Raw genomic sequence first — 25,053 nt, forward strand, 5'->3', positions numbered from 1 at the left:
GAGTGGTAGGGGAATGGTCTATTTATTAGTCCATTTATTTCATTTTGCTGGTAGGTTATTCAGTCTTTAGGACTTTAGAATCTATAATCCAAAGAACTTCTTAAAAAGAAATAGCTTGTTTTATTCATAGCTCAATCCATTTCCATGGCATCTAATAATTCTTTTCAGTAATGCGTTTCATCATTTAAAGTTGAACTAAAACATGCCAACTTGGAGGAAAAAAGGAAATAGTGGATTTATTAGTCTTTTTATTAAACATAAAGCTATACTGATAACCTGGCAGCAAAATGTCATCTGCATTTTTAATGTGAGCTTCTCAGCATGTCATCACAGAAATCATTTTAGTGATCACCCAATAGATGCTTGTGGTCCATACCAAAAGTGTTGCTATGGTTCTGTCACATGATCAGCAAATGTCACCAAGCACAATAAAGAAATTTTATCTTCTCTAGGAGCTAGGCAATCAAATTTATCTTCAACATCACAGCATGATTAAATTGAATAGTGATCTCTTCATACCAGCTTCATGTCTATACCTCATTTGTCTTGTGTTAACTGCTCTAGTAGTCTCAGTTTTGCATCCAATGTTCACTTTTCACTTTGTGTTTGTGCTGTGTCATTTCATTTTAGTAAGTTTGGAACCGCTCATTTTCATCCTGAATTAATGTCGCTGAGCTCAATCACTGGAGATAGATTATTAATACATTCTTGAGACTTGATATTCAATTTTTATATTTCTAATTATTGAAAACTTGGCCCTCATTGATTTTTTAAAAATAAGAGAAATGTAAGATTAAAAAAAAAAGCAATTACCTTTTTATCCTTTGAAGGTCTCTGACCCATTTTTAAAATGTATTTAGAAGTGAAAATTTCCATAAACTCTGAAGTGATTGCAGTCAGTTTTAATACGATGTGCTCCTAAAACATGAATTAAATGGATTACATACTTTGTTCAGAAGATCATTTTCAAAACTAGATTTTATCTGATCTGATTTGACTGTTTATAGAGAGTGTTATTTAAAGTTTTACTTTGGTTTACTACTGAAGAAAAGCAGTGAAAATCTCCTCAGCCATGTTAATTCTCTTGCATGTAATGTAAAGAATTGACACAAATATCTTGCTTGGTTATGCATGCAATAATTCAAATAAACCAAACTATTATCCTTTTTTGTATTTTAATCAGCACTGTGGCTGTTTATTCTTACCAGTAATAGAGCTCAATGCTGAACATTACTCTGAAGTATGTCAACATAAAGACATCAGTCAAAAAGGTTCTTTAAAAATTACTGTTTCTAAAAGAAATAATAACAAAAGTAGTCAGAAGAAGAACACACATCTGATGAGTATTTGTGACTTCTCGATTTGTTCATAAACTACAAATTAAAGTGGAATTTTAAACCCAATTGCTTTTAGAATTGATTGTTGTTGTCTGCACTCATAGTAGTAATTATTATAAAAATGATTTTTGGTCTTTCATAATATGTCACATGTGCTGTTTTTATTTTAGTGTTGATGTGAAGTGGTGATAATTTGGTTTATATACAGATGCATGAATATGAGCTTGCAGAGTATTCTTTTATTGAATTAAAGTTTAACTTGAAAGAAGTTAGTGTAATGCTTTAGTTTCTTGATATTTCTAACAATTTTGATATTTTTCCTTTTTGTTAATGATGACATTGGGCCTTGGTGAACTTTGATCCCTATCCAGGTCCTACAGGTTAGCTCCTTAACTCCAAAGTAGTATCTGCATGAAGTATGAAACTTTTCTTAGATTTTTATATATATATGTATGTGTATATTATTTATATACACATATATAGTGTATGTATATGTGTGTATATTATTTATATACACATATATAGTGTATGTATATGTGTGTATATAGGTGTATATACACCTGTACCTAATATTTTCAAGTGTTTGAATATATTTTAAGAGCATATATGCCAATTCAATTCTTACGTGTTGATCTATCTCTGAAAGTTGTCAGGAACTTGCAGAGTCCAGTTTTTCTGTCTACTGGAATAACTAAAAATTACCTAATTAGGAAAACTGATTTATCATTTTAAAATTCATATATTTGTGTCATTTTTAGTTGAAAAATTTTAGTACTCAAAAGTATATTGTATACTATTTTACGTTTACCTTTAGAGTATATTTCCTATTTTTGCCTCGTATCTGTTAATGTAAATGAAATTGAACTATTCTTCAAAAAGACACTCTTTTTAAACAATACTATGTATTATCAGATCCTGCAAATATGCAATTCTTGATGAGCCATACCTCTTGTAATTTTTCAAACCACCCCATCTCCACATTTTGGTTTGTCACAAAGTTCTAAATTCTACTGCTATGTAAATGGACTAATAGGCACAGAGTAAAAAAAAAGTCAGTGCAACCAGCACAGATTAGAAACCTCTTAATCTTATTTTCATCCTATACATATAAAAAGTACACACCCAAGAACAGTTACCAAGAGCTGCCCATTAGAAAACTGCTGATTCATATTAAAAGATGTTCACCTAATCAGGAGTAAAAAGAACCACAAATATCTGAGTGTGTTTATTATTTTTCAAGATAAATAGCCCTTTTCAAATTTCTAAGGAGGAACTAAAATGGGAAGAAGTATAATCCTGAGTTCTGGCTATTGGAAATGGCAGGAAATTTTCTCTTCTTATGATTTTAAAGTTCATAATTTTTCAAGATTCTTTTTAGGAAGCCATCTATCTCTGTGTGAATCGATTCCCTGGTTTATTACTCCCCCACAAACCCATTATTTCATATAACCATAGATTATCGATCTAGAAGGACCTAATTTTTACATTTGTCAAAGAGGTATTCATGAGACACTTGATGATAGCAAGACAGATTTTATTCAAGACTATTGCATTAGGGGAGAGACTATTGCAATAGGAGAGAGAGACTGAGCTCAGCTCTGAGTACAACAAAGTCAAATGGAGATTTATAGTCCACTAGCAGAGTGAAGGAGTCAGTGGATGAAAAATTACTAAAAGGAGACATCAAGGGTAAGCAGATTCTTGCTAAACTGGCTTTTTAGAGTTCTCGCTAAAGGCAGTCCAAGGACTTAGACATCAGGATAAGGAATGAGGAACTTGATCAGATATCAAGGGTGGGGAGGCTCTCCCTAAACTGACTTAGCAGGATTCTTGCTAAAACTGGACTCAACAGACCAAGGCCAGGGCCCAAGGGGTGAGGCCTAGTTGAGAAGAGGGCTCAGAGGAACCTGTCTAAAGTTTAGTCACAGATGAGAAAACTAAGGCCCAAAGAGGTTAATAAGCTTGCTCAAGGTCATATTATTAGTTACTGGCATAGCTGGGAGTCTGACTTGGGGCTCTCCAGTACTCCGTTAAGTGTCTGTTCTACTAGTAACACGTATCATCTTTCCACAAAGGTAGTTATATAGCTTGATGCTTATGATCTGGCCTCTTATTCTAGTTATAAATATGATAAGTGTTGGAGCAAAGCTGCTTCTGCCATTTTAGGAGACTCTTATAGATAGCAGACTGGGCCTTGCCTTCACTTTCTTGTTTTCTGTTAACTTAAAAGCTCCATCAACCCCTACTAACTGCTTCTTGTGCTTTTCCTAAATGGATGTCATCAAAAAGATTAAGACAAACACATGCTATTTAACTATTGCCAAGATAAAGAGAAGACTAGGGTATTCCTTGAAGTAATTTTGAGTCCTGCCCTATCTGACTTACATAGAAGTCTGCTGCCTTGATCACTTCCAGACTTTACTGTCAGCTAGATTATTGTTTTCTTCTGAGACACTAGAATATATTCAAAGAAGAAAAAGGAAAGTAGCCACATTACTTTAAAACCGATTTGACAACTTATTTACCAGATGTACTCTAAATTACATAGTTATTGGAACCTGGTATCTGCCGTGTTCTCTTCTTTGCAACAGTTGAAGACTACAACCTTAAGTGGAAACTGGATTTAAAATTTACCAATCAATTCATCAGCTTATCTTTAGTTATTACCACGTATATACAAGACTTGAGATTTTTGTTTTATTTTGTTTTTCAGTTAAACTTTGTTAGATCATTTGAGAAATAATGGATTGAGAGCCTCATGTACAAAATTGACTTGGCATATAACTCATTAAAATGTTACCTTTTAGAAATTAAAGTCTTAGAAGTTTTGCTATGATATGATCTGATGTTTTCCTTGTTACTTACTCAAACTGAAATATCATATAGTTCAATGACACATTTTTCTAAGAGCTCTTGTTTTGTTCCTTCTATATCAAACACATATATAAAATGTCTTTACTCAAACTCTGAATTATCTTTGGTAGGAATTCTAATTTATCTAGCTAATTGTGTTGCCAGACTCTGCTCAAAGGGTTGTCTTGAGTCAGTTTGCTGTATGTGATTTAGAAACCATTTAAACAAACAGAAGCTGACTTTTGGCCTCCTGAATTTCAAATTGTCAAATGCTTTAAAAGTTTTATTACTAGGTAGTAATAGCAATGTTTTATACTTATATGACATGCTACCATTTATATCATGTAACATACTTTCATTATAAGCTCCTTGAAGGCAGAGTTTGGGTCTAGCTAATCTTTGCGTTCCCTGTAGCATCTTGCACATGGCAGATATCAGGTCAACGTTTTTAAAAATGAATTTGATCTTTAAAACAACTCTGAAGGAGGTTAGGGCAGACAACACTATTCCCATTATGTGGGTGAGAAAACAAGCTCAGAGAGATTGAATTACCCAGAATCCCATAGATATAAGTAGTAGAGCCAAGAATAGATCCTAGGTCTTCTGATTCCTAGGATTCAGTGCTCTAGCACAATTTATTCTCTCTGCTAACCTCAGTGCTTATAAATCATAGCAGGACTTGTAAGAAAAGGAAATTGTGTTTATAGTCAATTAACATTAACCAAGGGTTGTCCTGTTTGTAGGCTTTTTATCTTTTTGTTTAATGATCCTTCTTTTAATAGTTAATAGCCTATTTTAATATGTGCATTGAATAATATAAAGTAAATGTGATATTTTCTGTGGTTTGGGGTGGGATATTGCATGCCAAAATATTTTGAAGTGCCCCTTCACTGATGGTCTTCATATCTTTGGAAAATCCGAGTTCAATAGTGAGCAAACATATATTGGCTTTTTGTCTTTGAGTAACTTATTACAAGTAATAATGCACAGAAGAACGCCTCTTGATGGATTATTTTAAAAAATCACAATCTGGCTTCATGGAATGATTTTCAAAGAAGACAAACAGAAGTACAGTTGGTAATGGCCATTGTGTACTCGTGTTTTAATTTCTCTATTTGGTCACCTATGATCTTTGTATATTTGCCTAATACGGCCTTTAAATTTAACTGTAGCTCCTTGGAGCAGCCTGCACACACCAATAAATTTGCACCTCATGTTTTTACTAAAGAATGGCAGAGGCCAAGATAAACTTTTACCCAAAAGTTTTACCCAGAGGAATAGAAGGCTATCAGTGAAGTGGTACTACCTTTCCAACTTTAATGTTTTGAAGGTGCTAACTTTTGGAAAGCCACTGTAGCAGTGTTAACATGTCTTCAGTAGAGTTTTGCATTTTTTGCATTAATGAAAATTGGCAGCTTATTTTCTAGAATAAGCTCTGTTTTAAAATATTTGGCTCTCTATACTCCTGTAGGGTTCTGTTTGCATACTGATTACACTGTAGGTATAAGAAATGCTGGCAAAGAGGATTATTGTTTAACTTGTGCTATAATGTGAACCACTTCTAACTCATAATCTTATTTTGTACTGTGTGATGTCTGATACTGCTAACATCGATCTTTGGGCTTTGGTGAACTCTGATCTTCCCAGGTTTTCAAGGTTAGACTCTTCACTGGTCAATTCTTTTTTTTTTTTTTTTTTTAAATGCTTTGTATGTGTGACAAGAGAAATGCACTTTTTTTGCTATAATTCAGAAGTCATTGAAGAGTGCTGTTATCCTCAAATACTACCTGCTCTGGTATTTAACATTTTGGTGAAGGTAATGTGACTTGTTTATAATCAAGTTTGAAATGACATTAGGTCTTTGTGGTTTCAATTATTTATAATAGGTAATTCATACATAGAAACATGTTGAATTTTAAGTGGAAATACACTTATTTTTATCTTTAAGACTGAATTAAGATATTTAGGCAGGCATCTGGCCCATTTGTAACCTCTTTATATTGATTTTATTTTCTTGAATTTTTGTTGCTTGAGATTGATCAGATCTGTGTTTTCATGGCTACTTTCAGTAATGGAAGAGGCTAACTATTGAGTATTGTTAAACATAAATCTTGTATCATTAGCAAATCAGTAATTTAACTTTGAGAGACTCTAGAACAAGAGGTCTGAGTTAATAACATGTAAATTTCCCCAAATCTCCTTTTATTTGCAAACAGAGCAATGCCCAAAATATGCCTACTTTGTTTCCAAATGATAACAATGTTCTGTTTACTTTTCAAACTGGGGAAGCCGGGGTGTAAAATGTTTCTTTTTTTCTTCCTCTTAATCTTACCCTAGTTATTGTTAGGCTGATTCACAGATAGTTTACTTTTCTCTTAATAACCTGATTTGCTACCTGATTTCCTGTCCAAATTACACATATGGATGAGACTAACAATTTTTCTTAGAAAACCCTATCAAGGGGTTTGAACTCAGAAGTTGTTTTTAATTTGTTTAAGTTCAAAGTACCCCAACCCTTTCTTTATGATTGGGAAGGGAATTTCTGAGTGTGTCTATCTGATTGCTGGGCTAGGGTGACTATATGATTAAAACTGTTTAAAGATAAAATGATTGTTGTACTGTTGTGAACCTGCTTCCTCTTTCTCATGTGACAGATAGAACACTGTTATATTATGAAATCACATAGATATAGCCGAAAGATTAAAAACAGGTTTATATTTTAAAGATATGTTCTTACCTTCAGTTTTACTAATAATGAAGATAATACTAGTAATAATAATAATTGTTTAAAACTTCTTATATAATTCTTACTATGTGCCAGGCACTGTGTTTACATATATTATCTTATTTATTTCTTGGAACAACCTGATAAGGTAGGTACTATTCTTATTTCCATTTTAAAGAAGAGGAAATTGAGGCTAAGATGGTTAATAAACTTACTGAGGTCAAACAGCTAATGATTAATGGAGCTGGGATTCCAACCCAGCATTCTAGCTCCAGAGTCCGGCATTCGTAATCCCTATACCATGCTGCCTTGTTAGCCTGTAGCCATGGATTCTGGGTCATAAGAGTATTGGAAAGGATAGGATCAAAAATGTGACCTTTTGTGCATATTGTAAGCATGAACTCAGTATTCTAAATTCATATGCCTATGTTATTTCCTTCAAAAATAATCCCTACATATTTTCCTTTTTTGTTGAAACCAATGAAAAACTAAGATTACTGGAGGAGAGAAGGTATAAGTGCTCACTAGTTGCTGTTCATTATTTGGGGCTTCGTAATTATTTTCTTAAGGCTTAGCGCTCTGCAGGCAAGTAACAGCTATTTCCCACCTAGTGAGAAAAAATGTGGCCATTTATAAGATCTTCTTGGTTGCTTAATGGACCTAGTATCTTTATTTAGAAAGAAAAGTTTAAAACACAGTATAAGGGAAGAGCTTACCAAATCCCCTTTTAAATTACTTTATTTATTCAGAAGTTATATGCCAAATCCTTTATTTTTCTTCAGAAATATTTAAAATGTAAATAATGCAAAAACATTTTTAAAATAAATTCAAAAGTACTATATTGAATCAATAACTTTCTGACACTAAAATATTCCCATGTATTAAGCATATCACTAAAATGAAATTAAACAATTAGCTTGCTTAAATAACTATCTTAATTACATAGTAATACAAGCTGAATAAAAGTAACTACTTCCAGGTAAAGCAATTTTATTTTAATCACAATAAGACAAATGGTTTGAATCCCTGATTGCGCTACAAAGTGTGGTCATGAACCAGCAACTTTAGCTACAGGACACTAGTTTATCTGCAGGGCATTTGTTAGAATGCAAATTCTTGGGCCCCTCTCCAGCCTAACAAAATTCAGAACTCTGGGGTTAGACCCAGGAATCTATTTTAACAAGCCCTCCTGGGTATTCTGATGCATTTCCAATTTGAGAAGAGTGCCCTATGGTGTCTCCTTTGGTTCACTTAAACACTTAGTTAGGGGTTACAGAAGCAATCTTTATTATAATGTCCAAAGTCCTTCCTTTAGATATGAGCTTATTGGATTAAAAATATAATAAAATACAAACTAAAAGAGTCTGCAAACCAGTGTTAATAACAAAAAGAACCCAGCCCAGTTTACATTAGAGAGTCAGCGTGGATCTATATATTTAATGTAGTCTGGATTTTATTCTGCAAACTAATAGTATTTAGATGACTAATAGTATTTGGATAATTTAAAAGCCTGACTTTTATGCTATTCTTATGTTATACTGAAATGTGATTATTTGTTGTGCATTATCAAGGTCTACCAGGTCCAGAAGGTCCCCGGGGTCTCCCTGGAATTGGGGGCATTAAAGGAGAGAGAGGAAACCCAGGCCAACCTGGGCAACCTGGTTTGTCTGGTTTGAAAGGAGATCAAGGACCACCAGGACTCCAGGTAGGAAATGGGAGTATTTGATGAGAAAGGGGTGTGGGTGCTTGCATTCCAAATGAGAATTCCAAATTGCATTATTTTAATTAGCATTTACTGGTCAAAGCTCTTGACTAAGCTATATATATATGAGAGCATTGCATGTGGAGGAGTAGTCCTTCCATAGAGAAGTAATCATGGTGAGTGTGGGGATATTTTAGACTTTGAAATTAGGTGGAGTTAGGGTCAGATTTCAGCTCCTCTGTACACTTCTACTTTGTGTCTATGAGGAAGGCAGACAGACACTTTGCGTTTCTGTCTTTACCTGTAAAAAGAGAATAATAGCATATCCCCACGTCTGTGTTCATGTGTTTTCCACCTTGGTTTGAGCGACCCAGAAAGTCACATACTTCTTTATGGATCCTCAAAGCTTCCTTCCTTCATTCAGGAGGATTGTTGTTAGATTTTGCAGCCAACAGAGTCTGGGCTCAGTCTTTTAACTCTGATGGCTGCTTTATTGCAGAAAAAAAATATCTAAAGAAATTGTCCTTAAAGCTTTCCAACAACTAACCATTTTTTCCTGTTATCACTATTCTTCTAGACATCTAGACTTAAAATTTTAATCTGCTCTTTATTCATTCTCTACTCACTTCCTACCTCATTCATTTCCCATGTCCTTCCAGTTCACATGTCACTATGCCTGATTCAAGACTACTGTCTGATACCAACATTTTATAAATCTGGTATTGTCGAGTTCTATTCATTTTCTTTCATGCAAGTTCTTACATTTGCACCTTTCTAATTTTTGTTTGGAAATAATGTTAAACTTACAGGAAAATTGCAAGAATGGTGAAAACCCGCATTTACCCAGATGAACCAATTGTTAATGTCTTACCCCATTTGCTCTCTGTATGTATGTTGTGTGTGTATGCGTGTGTGTGTATAATTATGTATTTTTTTCTGAAATATTTGAGAATAAGTTGTATCTATCATGTCCCTTTATCACTAAGTACTTCAGTGTGTAATATTTCCTAAAATTAAATATATTCTTTTATATCACCATAGTACAGTTCTCAACTTCAGGAAATTGAGCATCGATGTAACATTTTTATTTCTGCCCACATGTTCTAATTGTATCAATTGACTTAGTAATAGCCTTTATAGCATTTTTCCTCCTCCAAAATAGGATCCAGACCAAACCATGCATTGCATTTAACTGTTATATCTCTTTATTCTCCCTCAATCTGAAACAGTTTCTAAACCTATTTCTTTCTTTCATAACCTTGACATTTTTGAAGAAATGTAGCCCGCTCCCATTAAAAAAAAAAAAAAAAAAAAAAAAGAATGTTTCTTCTTTTGTCTGCTCTTTCTTCATAATTAGATTCAGGTTATGCATCCCCAGATGGAGTACTCCATGAGTGGTGTGTTCTCAGATACGGAGACCCATGATGTTCATCTGCCCTTCACTAGTTATCTTAATTTTGATCTTCCCATCAAGTTGTTACCTCGTTTCTCCACTGCATGGTTACTATTCTTCCCCTTGTAACTAATAAGCAAAACTACAGGAAGACACATTAAGATACTGCAAATATATATTCTATTCCACATCAAAATTTCTCCCTAGATATAATATCTATTTATGATTTTTGCCTCAACTGTTCAATACTGTGATAGTGGCAACTACCTCCACATATACCACTCAGCCCTACTGTAAGCAAGAGCCTCCCTTCTCTGCTATTTACTGTCTATTTGTTATCATTATGGACTCACAAATTCTCATTCTCTTCAATGATTCGTAATTTTTATTCTATCATTACTTATTTTGATGCTCAACCTGTCGTAGATTTGGGAACCCCTTCAAGCTGGATCCTGTGACTTTCTGACATGCCTCCCCGTTTTAAAGTTCTTTCTTACGTTTGGGCATAAGGTGTTCCAGCCTTGCCTCTTTTTCATTACTGCTAATAAGAGCTTCATCGTTCCACACTTATTTTCCCTTTAGATCCATTCTAGAGTTATTTTCAACTCTTCTTCTTCCCATAGTTTTCCTGGTCCTCAAACCCAATTAATTAATAAGCCCACTATATTTTTTTGCTTAGTCTTTCAGACTTTATCATTTCTTAGACTCTAATTCACACACTTAGCACATCAGGGCTACACTAAAAAAGAAGTGCCTTTGTTAACGATAATAAAATAATAACTAAATTTATTAAGTATACATCATATGCCAATCAGTTTTCTAAGTACTTAATATGAATGATCTCATGTAATCCTCACAACAACTTCATGGAGTAGATACTATTATTTTCTGTATGTTAGAGGTGAGAAAATGATGCATCAAAGAGGTTAAACAATCAACTCAAGGTCACACAAGCTAATAAGAGGTGAATTGGGTTTTGAATCCTGGGAGTCTGACTCTAGAGCCAGTGCTACAAATCACCACCTATGCCCTCACTTACTTCCCTCCCCCCAACTTTTTTCTAAAATTAATGATTTTATTTACTCAGGGTAATCCTGGCCGGCCAGGTCTCAATGGAATGAAAGGAGATCCTGGTCTCCCTGGTGTTCCAGGATTTCCAGGTATTTGAAGGGGTGTTTGGAAGTTTCCCCCTTTACATTAAACTCCTTTGGGAGAAGACACCCATTTTCTGATTTGGCTGGGTAAAGGCTGTGGCCCTGTTGCTTTGCTGTGCAATTGTGTGTACCTTCTTTGCAGGCATGAAAGGACCCAGTGGAGAACCTGGTTCAACCGGCCCTGAGGGGGATCCAGGACTTATTGGCCCCCCAGGTAAGAGTTATTTCTGGAGCTAGTTATACCTGATACTTAAACTCATTGAAGAATTTGAAAGTTTGCATTCTGCCTTTCAACCAAAACTTTCAGAGTCTCAGTCCCCAACAACTGAGGGGAAATAGGCAGGACTCTCCCTCTATTAACTAATCTTCTCAAGCTCTCTATTTCAATAAAGTAATATCAGGAGCAGACCTTTTAAGTTTAAGGTAGATGCAGGACCAACAAGAATGCTTCAATGAGATTTTTATTGACCTTTATACTAACTTTCCCGTATTCACTTGAATAGATCACAAGAGCAAGTCACATAAGTATGTTTGTATATTTTTAATATGAAAAGAGTTCTTTTTGCTGAGAGACTTAAAGAGGTTTCCTGTAAACTGTGAAACAGAGCATCTACTAAATTCCTTTACTAGTTAGTTCAGTGGGTCCCTTGACAAGCACAACAAACAAGAACTGCAAATGATGTCACAATCAGAATGGACTCGACAGCAAGTAGAATTGTCTAACCTTGACACCAGTGTTCACAGATTTGCAGTGGATTAGACTTTCTTGTAACCGAGTCATGATTCAAGGCTTGAAAATTGAGACAATATGCCTAATTTGTCCATGGACCCTAAGAAAATTATTTATTTTTTCAGGCTTTTGGGTGAGATAATGATAATTTTCCCAAACAGATTTCTGTTGGACATAGCAAATTCCAATACATGTAACTTGTTTCTCTCAAACCAATTCTTATTCTGATCTGAGGTTACTTTGGCATCCATTCTTTCCGACCTTTCTCTTCCCTACCTTCAACTTTACGTGCTTTGCCTCTTAGGTCCCCCTGGATTACCTGGTCCTTCAGGACAAAGTATTGTAATCAAAGGAGATGCTGGTCCACCAGGGGATCCAGGCCAGCCTGGATTAAAAGGTCTACCAGGACTACCAGGACCTCAAGGTTTACCAGGTACCTTTGTAGATCATCTTTTTAAGCCTTATGTATTTGAAAACATTTCCCTCATTCTTCTTTCACTTGTTAGAGTTTGTCTCTGACAATAGGAGTCTCAGCAACTAGTAGAATACCAGACCACCAGGTTCCATTTCCTTTTTTTCTTGAAAATGTTCACTTCTCATGCCCTAATTTCTTTTAGGCCCAGTCCAATTTCTTTCAACTCCTCTGGCTATCCTAACTTGAATGATTAGGTTAATGTTGTTAAAATCTCTGTAATGAAATTCATATGCATTTAAGATATGGTGCTTTCTCTATCCCAACCACAAGAAGGATAGAAGGCTGATTTGGTGGGCTATCAGTTCCCCACTGTGAGGCCTCCTGATTTTTAAACTAAATCCTATCTAGTTGGCCACTTAACTCTATGCTTGCAGCCAACTTTGATTAAAAAGAAAGCTAGAAACTAACTTCAGTCTTTCTGTTTTATCAGGTGGCTTAATAGCAGTCTTTTCATAAATAAAGTGTACCAGGCAGTAACAGCCTTGCCTATGGTGAGATATATAATAAAAGTTGGCCTTGCACTCTATCTTGTTCTGAAGGCAAGGAGAACACAACTGCCGTATTATGGAAATCTCCACAGAGGCAAATGAATTGTTTAAAATTAAAGCTAAATCCTTGTCTGCTTCTTTTGTCCTGGGCTTGAGCTGTTCCTTCGTTTATCTGAATTAAAGACGAAACCAGATTATGAATTCAGTGACACTCGAGGACCTAAGTGTCCCAAATCTATCTGGATGTGGATTTATTCTACCCACATTTGAAAACCCTACTTCATTTTCCTGTAGGTCCAATTGGCCCTCCAGGAGATCCTGGACGCAATGGACTCCCTGGCTTTGATGGTGCAGGAGGGCACAAAGGAGACCCAGGTTTACCAGGCCAGCCAGGTGAGACGTGCTGCTGCTACTAGTTTTTAAGTCTGGGGGACCTCTGGACATACGGCCTCCGATTGAAGCTGTGAGAGCCTCCTCTTGAGAGAGCATAGCTAGGTGGGGAGTCTACTGCTTGGGAAAAATGGGATGACACAGATGTGCCAGTATAAGAGAAGCATAGAAAGGTGGTTTTTATTTATGTGTTTAGAGCACTGGAAAACCCAGCTTTTCCTGAAAATGAGGATTTTCCAGGTACTCACTGTACTTAACTGTTCTGATAATTTTCAATATTTTTTGAATAAATTTATTTATTTTATTTATTTATTTTTGGCTGCGTTGGGTCTTCGTTGCTACGCGTGGGCTTTCTCTAGTTGCGGCGAGCGGGGGCTACTCTTCGTTGTGGTGTGTGGTCTTCTCATTGCGGTGGCTTCTCTTGTTGCGGAGCCCGGGCTCTAGGCGCGTGGGCTTCAGGAGTTGTGGCACGTGGACTCAGTAGTTGTGGCACGCGGGCTCAGTCATTGTGGCTCGCGGGCTCTAGAGCACAGGCTCAGTAGTTGTGGTGCACGGGCTTAGTTGCTCCACGGCATGTGGGATCTTCCCGGACCAGGGCTCGAACCCGTGTCCCCTGCATTGGCAGGCGGATTCTTAACCACTGCGCCACCAGGGAAGTCCCTCAATATGTTTTAACAACTTTACGTAATATAAATATAACTCTAAATAATATAAACATAAAGGTTTGTATTGGTAAAAACTAGCAGCGGCAACAAGGCAGATTGGTGATAACTATGTTGCTCCTAGAACCAACACCCTCCTGTTTCATTAACTGTATTTCTAGGGAAGAAGCAAGTTAGTGCCATCTTCATCACATATATGGGCATTGCTGTGAAATTCCCCCAAATGAAAATCTATACACACGGTGGCCAAAGGCCTGTAAATAGAGAAATTTTTTAAATCAGCTCAAGTCGAGTGGCCAAATGGAGAATGGGAACCAGTGGTAGATTGAAATTAGACATCTTGAAAAGTTTCCTTAGAGCACCCTGCCTATTCTCTAAACAAAAAGGTATGCGTGAGAATAATTCCCCAGACAGATTCAAAGGAAAATGTTTATCAGCACTGAAGCTGGCAGGTTGATGGCAGCTACACCCTTCCTTTCTCGTTGATGAACAAAACAGCAGGCTGAAATTTCGTCATGGGGTTTGCACTCCTTTAGTACAGCAAGAGACTAGATAACACAAACCCCCCAAATAAGCATCACTTTTTCCCGTCTAATGTTCCATTCACTCAGTATTTATTTAGTGCCTAATGTCATCAGCCAATTTCAGAAGAAAAAGAATACATTTAAATCTCTTTGAGGGCAGAGACTGTATTTTATTTATCTCCAAATCCATGATGTCTGACAATGCCTTTGTAGACATTCTATAAATATTTACTAATCAAACAAGATCACAATGTTGTGTCGATAGCCATAACAGTGAATCAGAACTTACTTAATTTGTGTACTGATGATTCTTTGGAAATAGGTATCCGTGGTTTGGATGGTCCCCCCGGGCCAGATGGATTGCAAGGTCCCCCAGGTCCCCCTGGAACCTCCCCTGTTGCCCATGGATTTCTCATCACACGTCACAGCCAGACAACAGATGCACCACAATGCCCACAGGGAACTATCCAGGTTTATGAAGGCTTTTCTCTCCTGTATGTACAAGGAAATAAAAGAGCTCATGGTCAAGACTTGGGTGAGATAATCAGCATCTTATTTCTTACTATGCATTTTGTTTTTGTTTTGAAAATCTTATTGGGTTCTAGAGTAGCCTTGGCCAAAGTGTCTCTCTATATTCTTTTGGGGCTTCCAAACTGAAGATCATGTCAAGGGCAGCTGAATATATTCACTATAAGTTTTAAATAAATAATATTTAACTTTAAACTAAAAGCATTAATTAGCTAGTGTGAGGTACAATTCTTGGCCTAAAGCAAGGCATTTGGAAAGGGCCATATGTACTTTTGTTAGCTTAGTTATTGAGGAAACAGATTCTCTGGGCTCTCTATAGTATAGCAGCTGCTTAAGTGGGCAGTTTTCATAACTCATGGGAGATAGTTTCCTCTTTTCTGACACTGGTCTTTATCAAGTTAAAGATAAGTGCTGAAGAGAATCTTGGTTTCTAGATCAAAGAAAGTAAGGTCATTGCTTAATTTTGCTAGTTCATGAATAAACGCCTTAGCTTTATAAAGTGTTATCAGAGTGGTTTAAAGCTATACAAAGCACCATATTTCCATATAGGATCCACTTCATTTAATGTGTTCTCATGCATCTTCTCTATGCTAGGGTGGGCAGTTTTGTTGATGGGATGAGGCTGGACTGAATGACTTTCAAGACCTCTTCCAAATCCCTAACATTTCTTTTTCTGGAATTCTGACTTTTCATTTTGAGGCCCCATTGTTTGACCTGGGGCTGCCTATTTTAGAAATCACTATCCCTTTTGCCTCCATAAAGACATTTAAGAAGATAGTCTAGGTCTCCAGTTTCTGGGGTCTCCATAGTAAGAGGCCTTCTGAAGTCTCTTTACCTGGGCTATTCTGTGAAAACAGTTCTACAGCAACAGAGATCTCCGGGGGTCTGCTGTGCTCACTCTGTTCCAGGGCACATGGCCACACCTGCCAGGAACATCTACCTACATGGAAGCCAGTAGTCACAGGTCATTTTAAAGAGCCTAATAAAGTAGGAGTTTGCCCAACAACTTTCTTCTTTCTCTTCTACTTCTCTTTTTCTCCTTTTCATCTTCCCTCTGCTACTTTTCCTTCTCTCTTTTGCTTTCTTTATGTAGCATCTTTTTCTAATTTTAGAATCGACAAATCTTCATTGTGAAAATACTCTTATCTTTTAGATAATTTTCTCTAGTTTTTCTCCCATAAACTTTTTCTCCTTTTAGTCCATTCTCTCTTTACTGTCAGAGTTTAGCTTATACCCGTAATCAAGCTTATAAACTTCAAATCCCTAACCTATCAAGTGAATAGAAAGCATTAGAAGTTTTTGAACATCATGAAATTCACAAATGTAATGCAAAGAAAAAATGGGATCTCTTACCCTGTATATCACTATAACTTTTCAAAATGTGTGTATTTGGTCAAACGAGAGCCATCATAGTATGTATTCAGACATAGAGGCTATAAACTGGCCCTGACTCAGGTACAGCTTATGCCTCAGACATAGGAAGGCCATGATAGGGCCCAAGATCCCAAGTGTGATACTGGATTGCAGGGTCTATGCTAGAGCTCACTCAAGGATCAACCTGGAGATATCTTGATGGCTAAGCAAAGAATAGTTATAGGTTTGATGTTAAGGAAACAATCACCTGATTAAGTAAATACATAGTCTCTGCTGGATTAGTGAAAGGATTATGGTGTATAAAAAAGAGAGTGGAGGAAACACACTGAATACTAAAACTGTTCTGTCTGGGAGAATAAAAGCATACTAGGAACCATTAGTCTATAGTTTTAATAGAGGCATGGAGAGTTCATGAGATCACAGTCTCTTTGCATGTTTAGAAACTGTAACCAGAATTCTGCATCATCATGGGTAGCCTACAGCATAAATACAACCAAACGCCCATGTTCTCATCATTATGGGCCTTCCTTTTATGCACATCTTCCTTTTCTTTCTGAGACCAGGGATATTTCCATCTCTGTCCCTGATTAGTAATGTTAGTTTTATTTTTAAATTACTTTATAATTAAAATGTACTTTCATATTCATTATCCAATTTGATTTTCGCAACTATGATCAAGAATGATATAGGACAAGTATTTTTCCACTATACACACCCACACACACACACACAAACAAACTGGCTAAGCGGTTAACTGACTTATTCAAAACCACACACTCAGAAAGTGATGGAGATAAGAATTGACTCCAACACCTACCAGTTCTTTTTTTTTTTACTGAAGTATAGTTGATTTACAATGTTGTGTTAATTTCTGCTGTACAGCAAAGTGATTCAGTTATACATATATATGCATTCTTTTTTATATTCTTTTCCATTATGGTTTATCTCAGGATACCGAATATAGTTCCCTGTGCTATATACAGTAGGACCTTGTTGCTTATCCATTCTATACGTAACAGTTTGCATCTACTAACTCCAGACTCCCAGTCCAACCCTCCCCAAACCCCCTACCCCTTGGCAACCACAAGTCTGTTCTCTATGTCTGTGAGTCTGTTTCTATTTTGAAGATAGTTTCATTTGTAACACCTACCAATTCTAAACCCATTCGTTTTTCAGTTATGTCAGTTTTGTTATTTGCTCTCACGTGACTTTGAACTCATTCACCTCTCTGAGCCATTTTTTTCTGAAAAAAGCATAAATTACAATAAATCAATGATTTTCAACCTGGGGAACTTTTGAAAAGATTCCTGGGCCCATCCCAAACCTATCATGTAAAAATTCCCAGTGATCCTGACAGTCTACCAGTTTTAAGAATTATTGGTCTTTTATCAGTCACCTTCAGCCTGAGATAAGCATACCCCTTTGGATACATGAGGAATTTCCAATGTATAATTTTAAAGGACTTAGTTTACAAATCCTTAATTTTCATATGTACTTTCTCCTAAAGTCGAACTGCCTGTGTATGTGCTTTGGATAATCTTGTTTCCCACATCCCCTTTCACTACCACTCACCTCCCACTTTATAAAAGACTCATACTATGGCATATTGCCTTGAAACATGAAAACCTCTAGGGGGCAAATTCAGAGAAACAATTCAAAGTAATGGCTTTGTTAAAGTCTCCATCAACTCAGGCTCTATAATTCACTTCTAATCCATCTCATTAGGAAATGCATTTCCAATAAAAGTTTTCTTTTAATGTTTAGTAATTATCAAAATTTATAATAAACTATCTTTTTGATCAATGTGAATTAGTAATTATTATGATGATGACCATTCAAAATAAAATATTTAACATGTAAAGGTTTAGGGTCACAGGAAGTTTTTAAAAGTTACTTTAAATTTTTGTTTCAGAAAACTATGATTGGATAATCAGTAAAAGACTTTCAAAAATAAAAAAAATACATTAGGATAAAACTGTGTGAGAGAAGTGGAATGGAAATATAATTTCCAAATGCAAAAGGAGCACTGTATAATTTCCAGTTATTAAAGATGAGTTTATGCACTTTTCAAAAGGTTTATTGTTAGGTTTCAAATACTTACATTGGATACATTTAAAAGAGTGATGTCAAAGTTTGTTTTTAAATATAAGTATTCACAAAACACTACAGATGACAGCTGGCAATGTTGAAATGTGGTTTGCAAAATTCCAGGCTCCGGTATTACAAAGTATAGAAGGGTGGGTTTGAAGCCAAGAGACAGTAACCAATAACTTAATAACTGGCACAGTATCAATTTAAAATTCTGATGAAAAATTTGAGATGTCAACTTAAAAACGTGTGAGTGGGGTACATCATTCTTCATCATTCTTTTGTGAGTAAATGAGAAAAGAAGGGCCTAATCGCTGGTAGAGATAACCTCTATTGCCCCTACCAGCTCAGAAATTTAAAGACTCTAGTTCCTTTCCTTTTTGTTTCCCTTACGTTCTTCCTTTCTCCCTTATTTACTTTTTTCCTTTGTATTATTTACCTGCAAACCTGTCCATGATTGCTGTGCATATTAGTCAACACTACAGTTTTCCCTAGGCTTAAAGAGATTGTGAACCCACATAAGACATATACTGGGGATGTCTTGGAAGAAGAGAGGACAGCCTGGAGAGGAAATACTGATATGATATTATAGGGAATCAGTGTGTGCCTTTCACTCGTCTACAATAAATTACCCAATATTCTCCGTAAGACACCATTGTTTATAAGATGCCTCACCAGTTTAAAAACAGTGTTGGGGAGTATATAATAAGCTACCACAATAAATGTCTACATAAGTTGTAAGATCTATCCTGATTTTAGAGATGTAAAAATATGAGTAAATGTGCATCTTATAACTGAAGAATTAAAGTGTATTTATCATCTAAGAGATGGGGGAAAGTTTCTCTTTGAAAGGTTGTTAGTATGTTAGAAGAAACTAATCATCATGACATTTTTTTCTTTTTCTCCCCATTTCTTCCCAGGAACGGCCGGCAGCTGCCTTCGTCGCTTCAGTACCATGCCTTTCATGTTCTGCAACATCAATAATGTTTGCAACTTTGCTTCAAGAAATGACTATTCTTACTGGCTCTCCACCCCAGAGCCCATGCCAATGAGCATGGAGCCCCTGAAGGGCCAGAGCATCCAGCCATTCATTAGTCGGTGAGACACTGGTATACCTTTGATTTTTATCAATCTCCAGTTAGTTTAGCTAGTTAGTTTAGCTAGTTAGAAATGAGTCCAAAGCTAATAATCTGATCATATTCATCTCAGGTTAGGTAGAATAGAGGTGCCTTTATAATACTCAGTGCAGTATGTAGTTTGATCCATATTTATCGGGAATGTACTTTTGACCAGGACCCATGATAGACTAGTGTTAAATACAAAAAAAAAACTCACAGTCTAGTCACTAGGCAAATATATGTAAATTAATATATATCAGGCTTGGGCTAAGTGCTGCAATAGATCCAGTAAAGTGTTGTGAAAGCATTGGGAAAGGGATATTTAATTCCAGCTAGAGACATCTGAGATGACTATATGGAAGAAATATGTTTTGAACTGCTTAGCCCTTGAAGGATGCAGAGGACTTGAGACACAGGCGTTTATAAGGGAGAAAGGCATACTAGGTAGAGAACATTGGAATGGGTTGTAGATTGATATGTCTAGAATGTAGTTTCTAAAAGTTGCAGAGGGAGAAGAGATTGGAAAGTTAGCTTGGACCCGGACTGTAGAAGACTTTCAATGTTAGGTTTTAGTTTGGAATTTATTTGGTATGTAATGGGGACATCTGGAGTTTTTGAGCTACATTTCAGGGAGGATTACAGAAACATCAATGTATAACATGGATTTCAAAGGGGATAGTCCAGAGGTAGAGAGACCAGTTAGGTTGAGAATATCGCTGTAGTCCTGGTAAGAGTGGATTGGAACTCTCAGTAGGGTACATGTATCACATTAATAGAATAAATAAGATTTGGCATGATTAGCTATGGGAAGGAGAAAGTGGTAGCTGAGACTTGGCGCATGAGTAACTAAGAGGAGGGTGGTACCATTAATAGAGATTTCCTAGAGTGTTGCTACATTAGAACCCTAGTTTAACTCAACCTCCTAGGCATGTTAGATGTTGCCATTTTCATTCTGATCATGACCCAATTGACCTAGGAGTCTAGTAACCATAAAGGATGAATCATTGGAAACTCTAGTTTCTTTGACATTGAACATAAAGGTTAAACCTCGTTCATCCTCTCTTAATAGCAAATTCATGGTGCCCTTTTCAATATATTTGCCCTAATCCTTTGAGAATTCATTTTTGTGTGTGTGATTTTTTTTGTCAGTCCCAACCCTTGGGAATAAAAGATCCCCTAAAGGCATTCCCTATTTTGTAGATAAACTTTACCAAATTGGTTTAGTCATATTTCAAAAGGTACCCTTATGCTCTTTACTAAAGATTTGGTAGACTCAGCTGTATTTTACTTGATTTTATAGATTTAAGCCACATCTCCAAGTGCCTGGGTACTTGCCCAGCATTCTGGATATGTTGTACTTCTACAGATATGGCCAAATGGTTAATAAATATCCTTTGGGCCAAAAATAATGGGTGGGGATTAAGAAAGTGTCTGTTTCTTGTCTTTTTAAGTTTACTAGACATTGTTCTTACCACAGTTTTAGCATTACTAAATGTCTCCCCTCCAGTTGGGCACTTTGACAGCAAGTAGTATGTGCAGTACACTAAGCCAAACTCTTACAGTAATTATGACATTGATTATAGCAAGTATGGGTACAAATTTAGGGCAGAATAGAAAATGAAAATGCTATAGCAGTGGTTCTGTAGTTTCTTTTTTAAAAAGCTTACACTTTTCATTTATAACTTTATTATGTATATTGGGAGACTGGGCTTATGCAAAAGCAATTCTCAAAGTGCATTTTTCTCCTCTTTTTCTGAGCACTGAAGACACCTTAATGGGCTTTTATACCAGGAAGCCTTCCAAAGAAGAGGGACTGCTATTTCCCATATGCTTACTCTGTAGATTGTGTTCCTTCTGCCTTTCCCTTACCAGATGTGCAGTATGTGAAGCTCCGGCCGTGGTGATTGCAGTTCACAGTCAGACCATCCAGATTCCCCGCTGTCCTCAGGGATGGGATTCTCTCTGGATTGGTTATTCCTTCATGATGGTATGAAACACTCTTCCTTGTCTTTGTCATCAAAGCTGACTGTCCATCATATCTACATTTCTTTCTAATATGAGGAATCCCTATCATTTATGTAGTAAGAAGCTTGAACCTCATATAGCTTCTATCCAAGCACTGTGTTCCCTCTCATACATTTGCTGGAACATATTTTCATAATCTGCCTGTTTCTTTTGTTGGATACCTTTGGTGTGGATACTGTTCTGTTACCTCTGGCTCTAGTTCCTTCACTGGCTTTGAATTTTTGGCCCAGCTCAGCATATATCTTTGGATATTCACTAGGGTATCATGGCACATGGGTATTGTGGCACATTTTCCCTTGTCTTTTCTAGCACACAAGTGCAGGGGCAGAGGGCTCAGGTCAAGCCCTGGCCTCCCCTGGTTCCTGCTTGGAAGAGTTTCGTTCAGCTCCCTTCATTGAGTGTCATGGGCGGGGGACCTGCAACTATTATGCCAACTCCTACAGCTTTTGGCTGGCAACTGTAGATGTGTCAGACATGTTCAGGTAAGGTGCTTATGGCTTTAGTTTAGGTCCTAAGCTTCCTTCAGAGGTGCTAGCGAACAGAGAGGCAGTTCATGGATGGTTTATACCCAACAAATGTTAGGAATTTAAAGGACCATGTCGTTTATTCTTGCTTGTTCTCCTCATATACCAGACTCAGGTCAGAAAAGCAGACTTGGCTAATAATAGGTATACGTAGTTTGAGATGGCTTGGTAATAATTCTTCAGAAGCAAAACAGAGCAAGGAAAGGTTATGTGACCTGCTCACTAACAAGTGAGCAACTGAAGCCACCCCAGAAATTGAAGCAATAATCTGTGTTGCCTTCCCCAGTCCAGTAGTCTCCTTTCCCAGGATGTTTTCAAGGCTCTCATCCAAGTGTTTGAATGAGTAAGACCACATATGATACATGTACCTCAGGATACTTTATCCTATTGGATTTTTTTTTCAATTTCAATTTATTTTTATATGTTGCTTCTTTTGTTATCATTAATATTTTTCTTATGTATTATCTTTATGTAATTGTTGTGTGTTATGTATTATCATTTATTCATCCTCAATTGCCCAGATCCCTCTCGTTCTAGGACTATTAAAAAAATGTATAAGAGAAAGAGAGGGAGAGACAAATAGACAAGGGTAATGGCGGCAGGGAGGAGAGTCACAAAAATACCTATGACCACTAATGACTCTTAGGCTATAGCAGTCATTGCGTTAGATTGCATTGCTCAAAAGTTAACCAGTAAGTCACCAGAAGAGCTACTGAAACACAACGAGAATGTTTACATATGAATTTGAACCAAATACCAGAAAAGGCTAATCTGATAATCTTGTTTCTTATTTCCCAGCAAACCTCAGTCAGAAACGCTGAAAGCAGGGGACTTGAGGACACGTATTAGTCGATGTCAAGTGTGCATGAAGAGGACATAACATTTTGAAGAATTCCTTGTGTGTTTTTAAATGTGATATACATATATATATATCTATATATCTATATATAGATATAGATATATAGATATATATATATAAATTTCCCAGGATGCAATGTCTCACTCTTCCCAACTTTACCACTGCTGCCACCAATGGTGCTACTATATATGACCAGGAGAACATGCTGACTAGTAATCATGAAGATGCAAATGTACCTCAGCGATGTGCCAGAGCAAGGTCTCTATTATTTTTCTACGAACAAAATAAGGAAATGAATTTACTTTTTGGGTCCAGAATGACTTTCTCCAAGGATTATAAGATGAAGATTATATATTTTGCCCAGTAACTAAAATGGCACGTTAAAAATTCAATTAAGAGAAGAATCACACTGAGTAAAATAAAAGACTGCAGTTTGGGGGAAGAATTATTTTTCATGGTGCTACTAATCCTACTGTATCCCAGTTTTTTAATATAAAAGTGTTAAGCTTATTTTGCTCTGTAAGTAAAGAATGTGTATATTGTGTAAACAGCCTTTTAGCTCAAAATGTTGAGTCATTTAGATGTGACCTGACATGAATCACTCTTTACAGAAAACTTAGGAAAACCTAGAATACAAACAGCAAGATTTTATATCCATGTTTATCAAAGTGAGAGAATTTATATTCTCGCATCAAGTTATTACTGAGAGTGAATATAACTTGAATTTTATCCCCTAAGTTCTTATTTGACTTTTTTAAAAAAAATAGGTCATTTTTAGTCACTTTAATCAGAATTTTAAATGTACATGATACATACCAAATTATAATATTTAATGAAGTAATTTCTCTTTTGCTGTATTCTCCAAGACACTCTTAACACTAGATGCCCCCAGCTTTGATGTTTCTTACATCTTGTTTTTGCTCATCCCTGACTGGGCAAAGTTCTCCCAAATAATTTTGAGAAACAAAAATATATTTAAAAAATTGACAATTCTTTTCCCTGTGCTTTTTATGTAAGAATTATTCTCCTGTGGGCTGTGCTTGTGCAAGAACTGGGAAGACAATACTTAGTCTTCTCTCTTCAATTACAAGGCCAATTGATGTTTCTTACTTTTTTTATTTTAAACATTTTATTATAAATAGTCATAAGAATACCTTATTTCCCTAGCTGTCATCTTCTCACTTAATGTTTTTTAACTCACCAATATCAATTTAATTAAAGATATCATATGTTGTAAGGATGGTTTGTTGTGTATCTCTTCAGCCTATGTGTAAAAATCTGCTCATTTACAGATAGACTACACATCTGCACATCAACAGGTAGTCTGCCTTCTCAGAGAATCATTTAGAGCAGTTCTAAAGCAAAAGGAGTTTCTGCAGACTTTGATCACTCTGATACCTGATAGGAGACATAGTAATGTACTTTTTCCAATGAAGAAAACAACTCCTTGGAAAGTATTTTTGAGGTAATAAATTTATTAACAACATTGTGTTGATGGCTGAGAAAGGAAGCAGAACTACTTTCTATTTTGGGAAGAATTCATTAATAATGTTTAAAGCAGATTAGTGCGTTAATATTCCTAATGATTAAGAATGAACTCATGTAGCTCTCTAAAATCGTTGAGGACTTGCCTCTATAATAAAATGTGTATTATAGCTAAGATATGAAACAACCAAATGATTTTGAGAATTTTAGACCCTAATATGAACCCACGTAAAAACTAAAGCTTAGAGTCTATAGTGGTAAAATTTAGGTTCTAAATAATGGTAGATCATAGTGCTGATTGCTCATAATACTGTTGATTTCAAAGCTAGCCAAATGCAAATTCTAGCTTTATTTTTCCATGAGCTACGCGCATGAAAACACTAATGGGTAATTGTAAGTGAAAATGCCATATTACATCCCATACATTTTTCTATATGCTGTACACCTGAAGGTTGCTCCTTGAGTTACAGCTGCAAACACTGATTCCAGAGGTTTTGCTGTTTGTAGCTTTCCCTCTCATGTTTAGCTGGTTGAAAACCTTGGCTCAGAAAGAACCTCCTAATATTTTATATTTTAATAGTTGCATGTGCAGCTGGTCTTTGTGTTTCTTAAATCCCCT

General features: G+C 36.1%; 1 protein-coding gene across 2 annotated transcripts in view; it reads left to right on the plus strand.

The window, feature by feature from the left end:
* COL4A5 (collagen type IV alpha 5 chain) overlaps nucleotides 1-24,166 on the plus strand; it is a 236,940-nt gene extending 212,774 nt beyond the window's left edge. Inside the window, exons 42-51 of one of the 2 annotated variants that reach the window (XM_059911681.1) lie at nucleotides 8,487-8,620; nucleotides 11,098-11,170; nucleotides 11,307-11,378; nucleotides 12,199-12,327; nucleotides 13,152-13,250; nucleotides 14,756-14,968; nucleotides 19,344-19,521; nucleotides 21,414-21,528; nucleotides 21,876-22,048; nucleotides 22,889-24,166. In XM_059911681.1, coding sequence (XP_059767664.1) covers nucleotides 8,487-8,620; nucleotides 11,098-11,170; nucleotides 11,307-11,378; nucleotides 12,199-12,327; nucleotides 13,152-13,250; nucleotides 14,756-14,968; nucleotides 19,344-19,521; nucleotides 21,414-21,528; nucleotides 21,876-22,048; nucleotides 22,889-22,970 — 1,268 coding nt within the window. In that variant the 3' untranslated portion in view covers nucleotides 22,971-24,166. Of the gene's footprint in view, nucleotides 1-1,708; nucleotides 1,742-8,486; nucleotides 8,621-11,097; nucleotides 11,171-11,306; nucleotides 11,379-12,198; nucleotides 12,328-13,151; nucleotides 13,251-14,755; nucleotides 14,969-19,343; nucleotides 19,522-21,413; nucleotides 21,529-21,875; nucleotides 22,049-22,888 lie in introns of those variants that run through there. The other variant, XM_059911682.1, reaches the window with a different exon arrangement.
* Nucleotides 24,167-25,053: the final 887 nt, after the last annotated feature.

Source organism: Balaenoptera ricei, chromosome X, assembly GCF_028023285.1.
Source record: "Balaenoptera ricei isolate mBalRic1 chromosome X, mBalRic1.hap2, whole genome shotgun sequence".
NCBI lineage: Eukaryota > Metazoa > Chordata > Mammalia > Artiodactyla > Balaenopteridae > Balaenoptera > Balaenoptera ricei.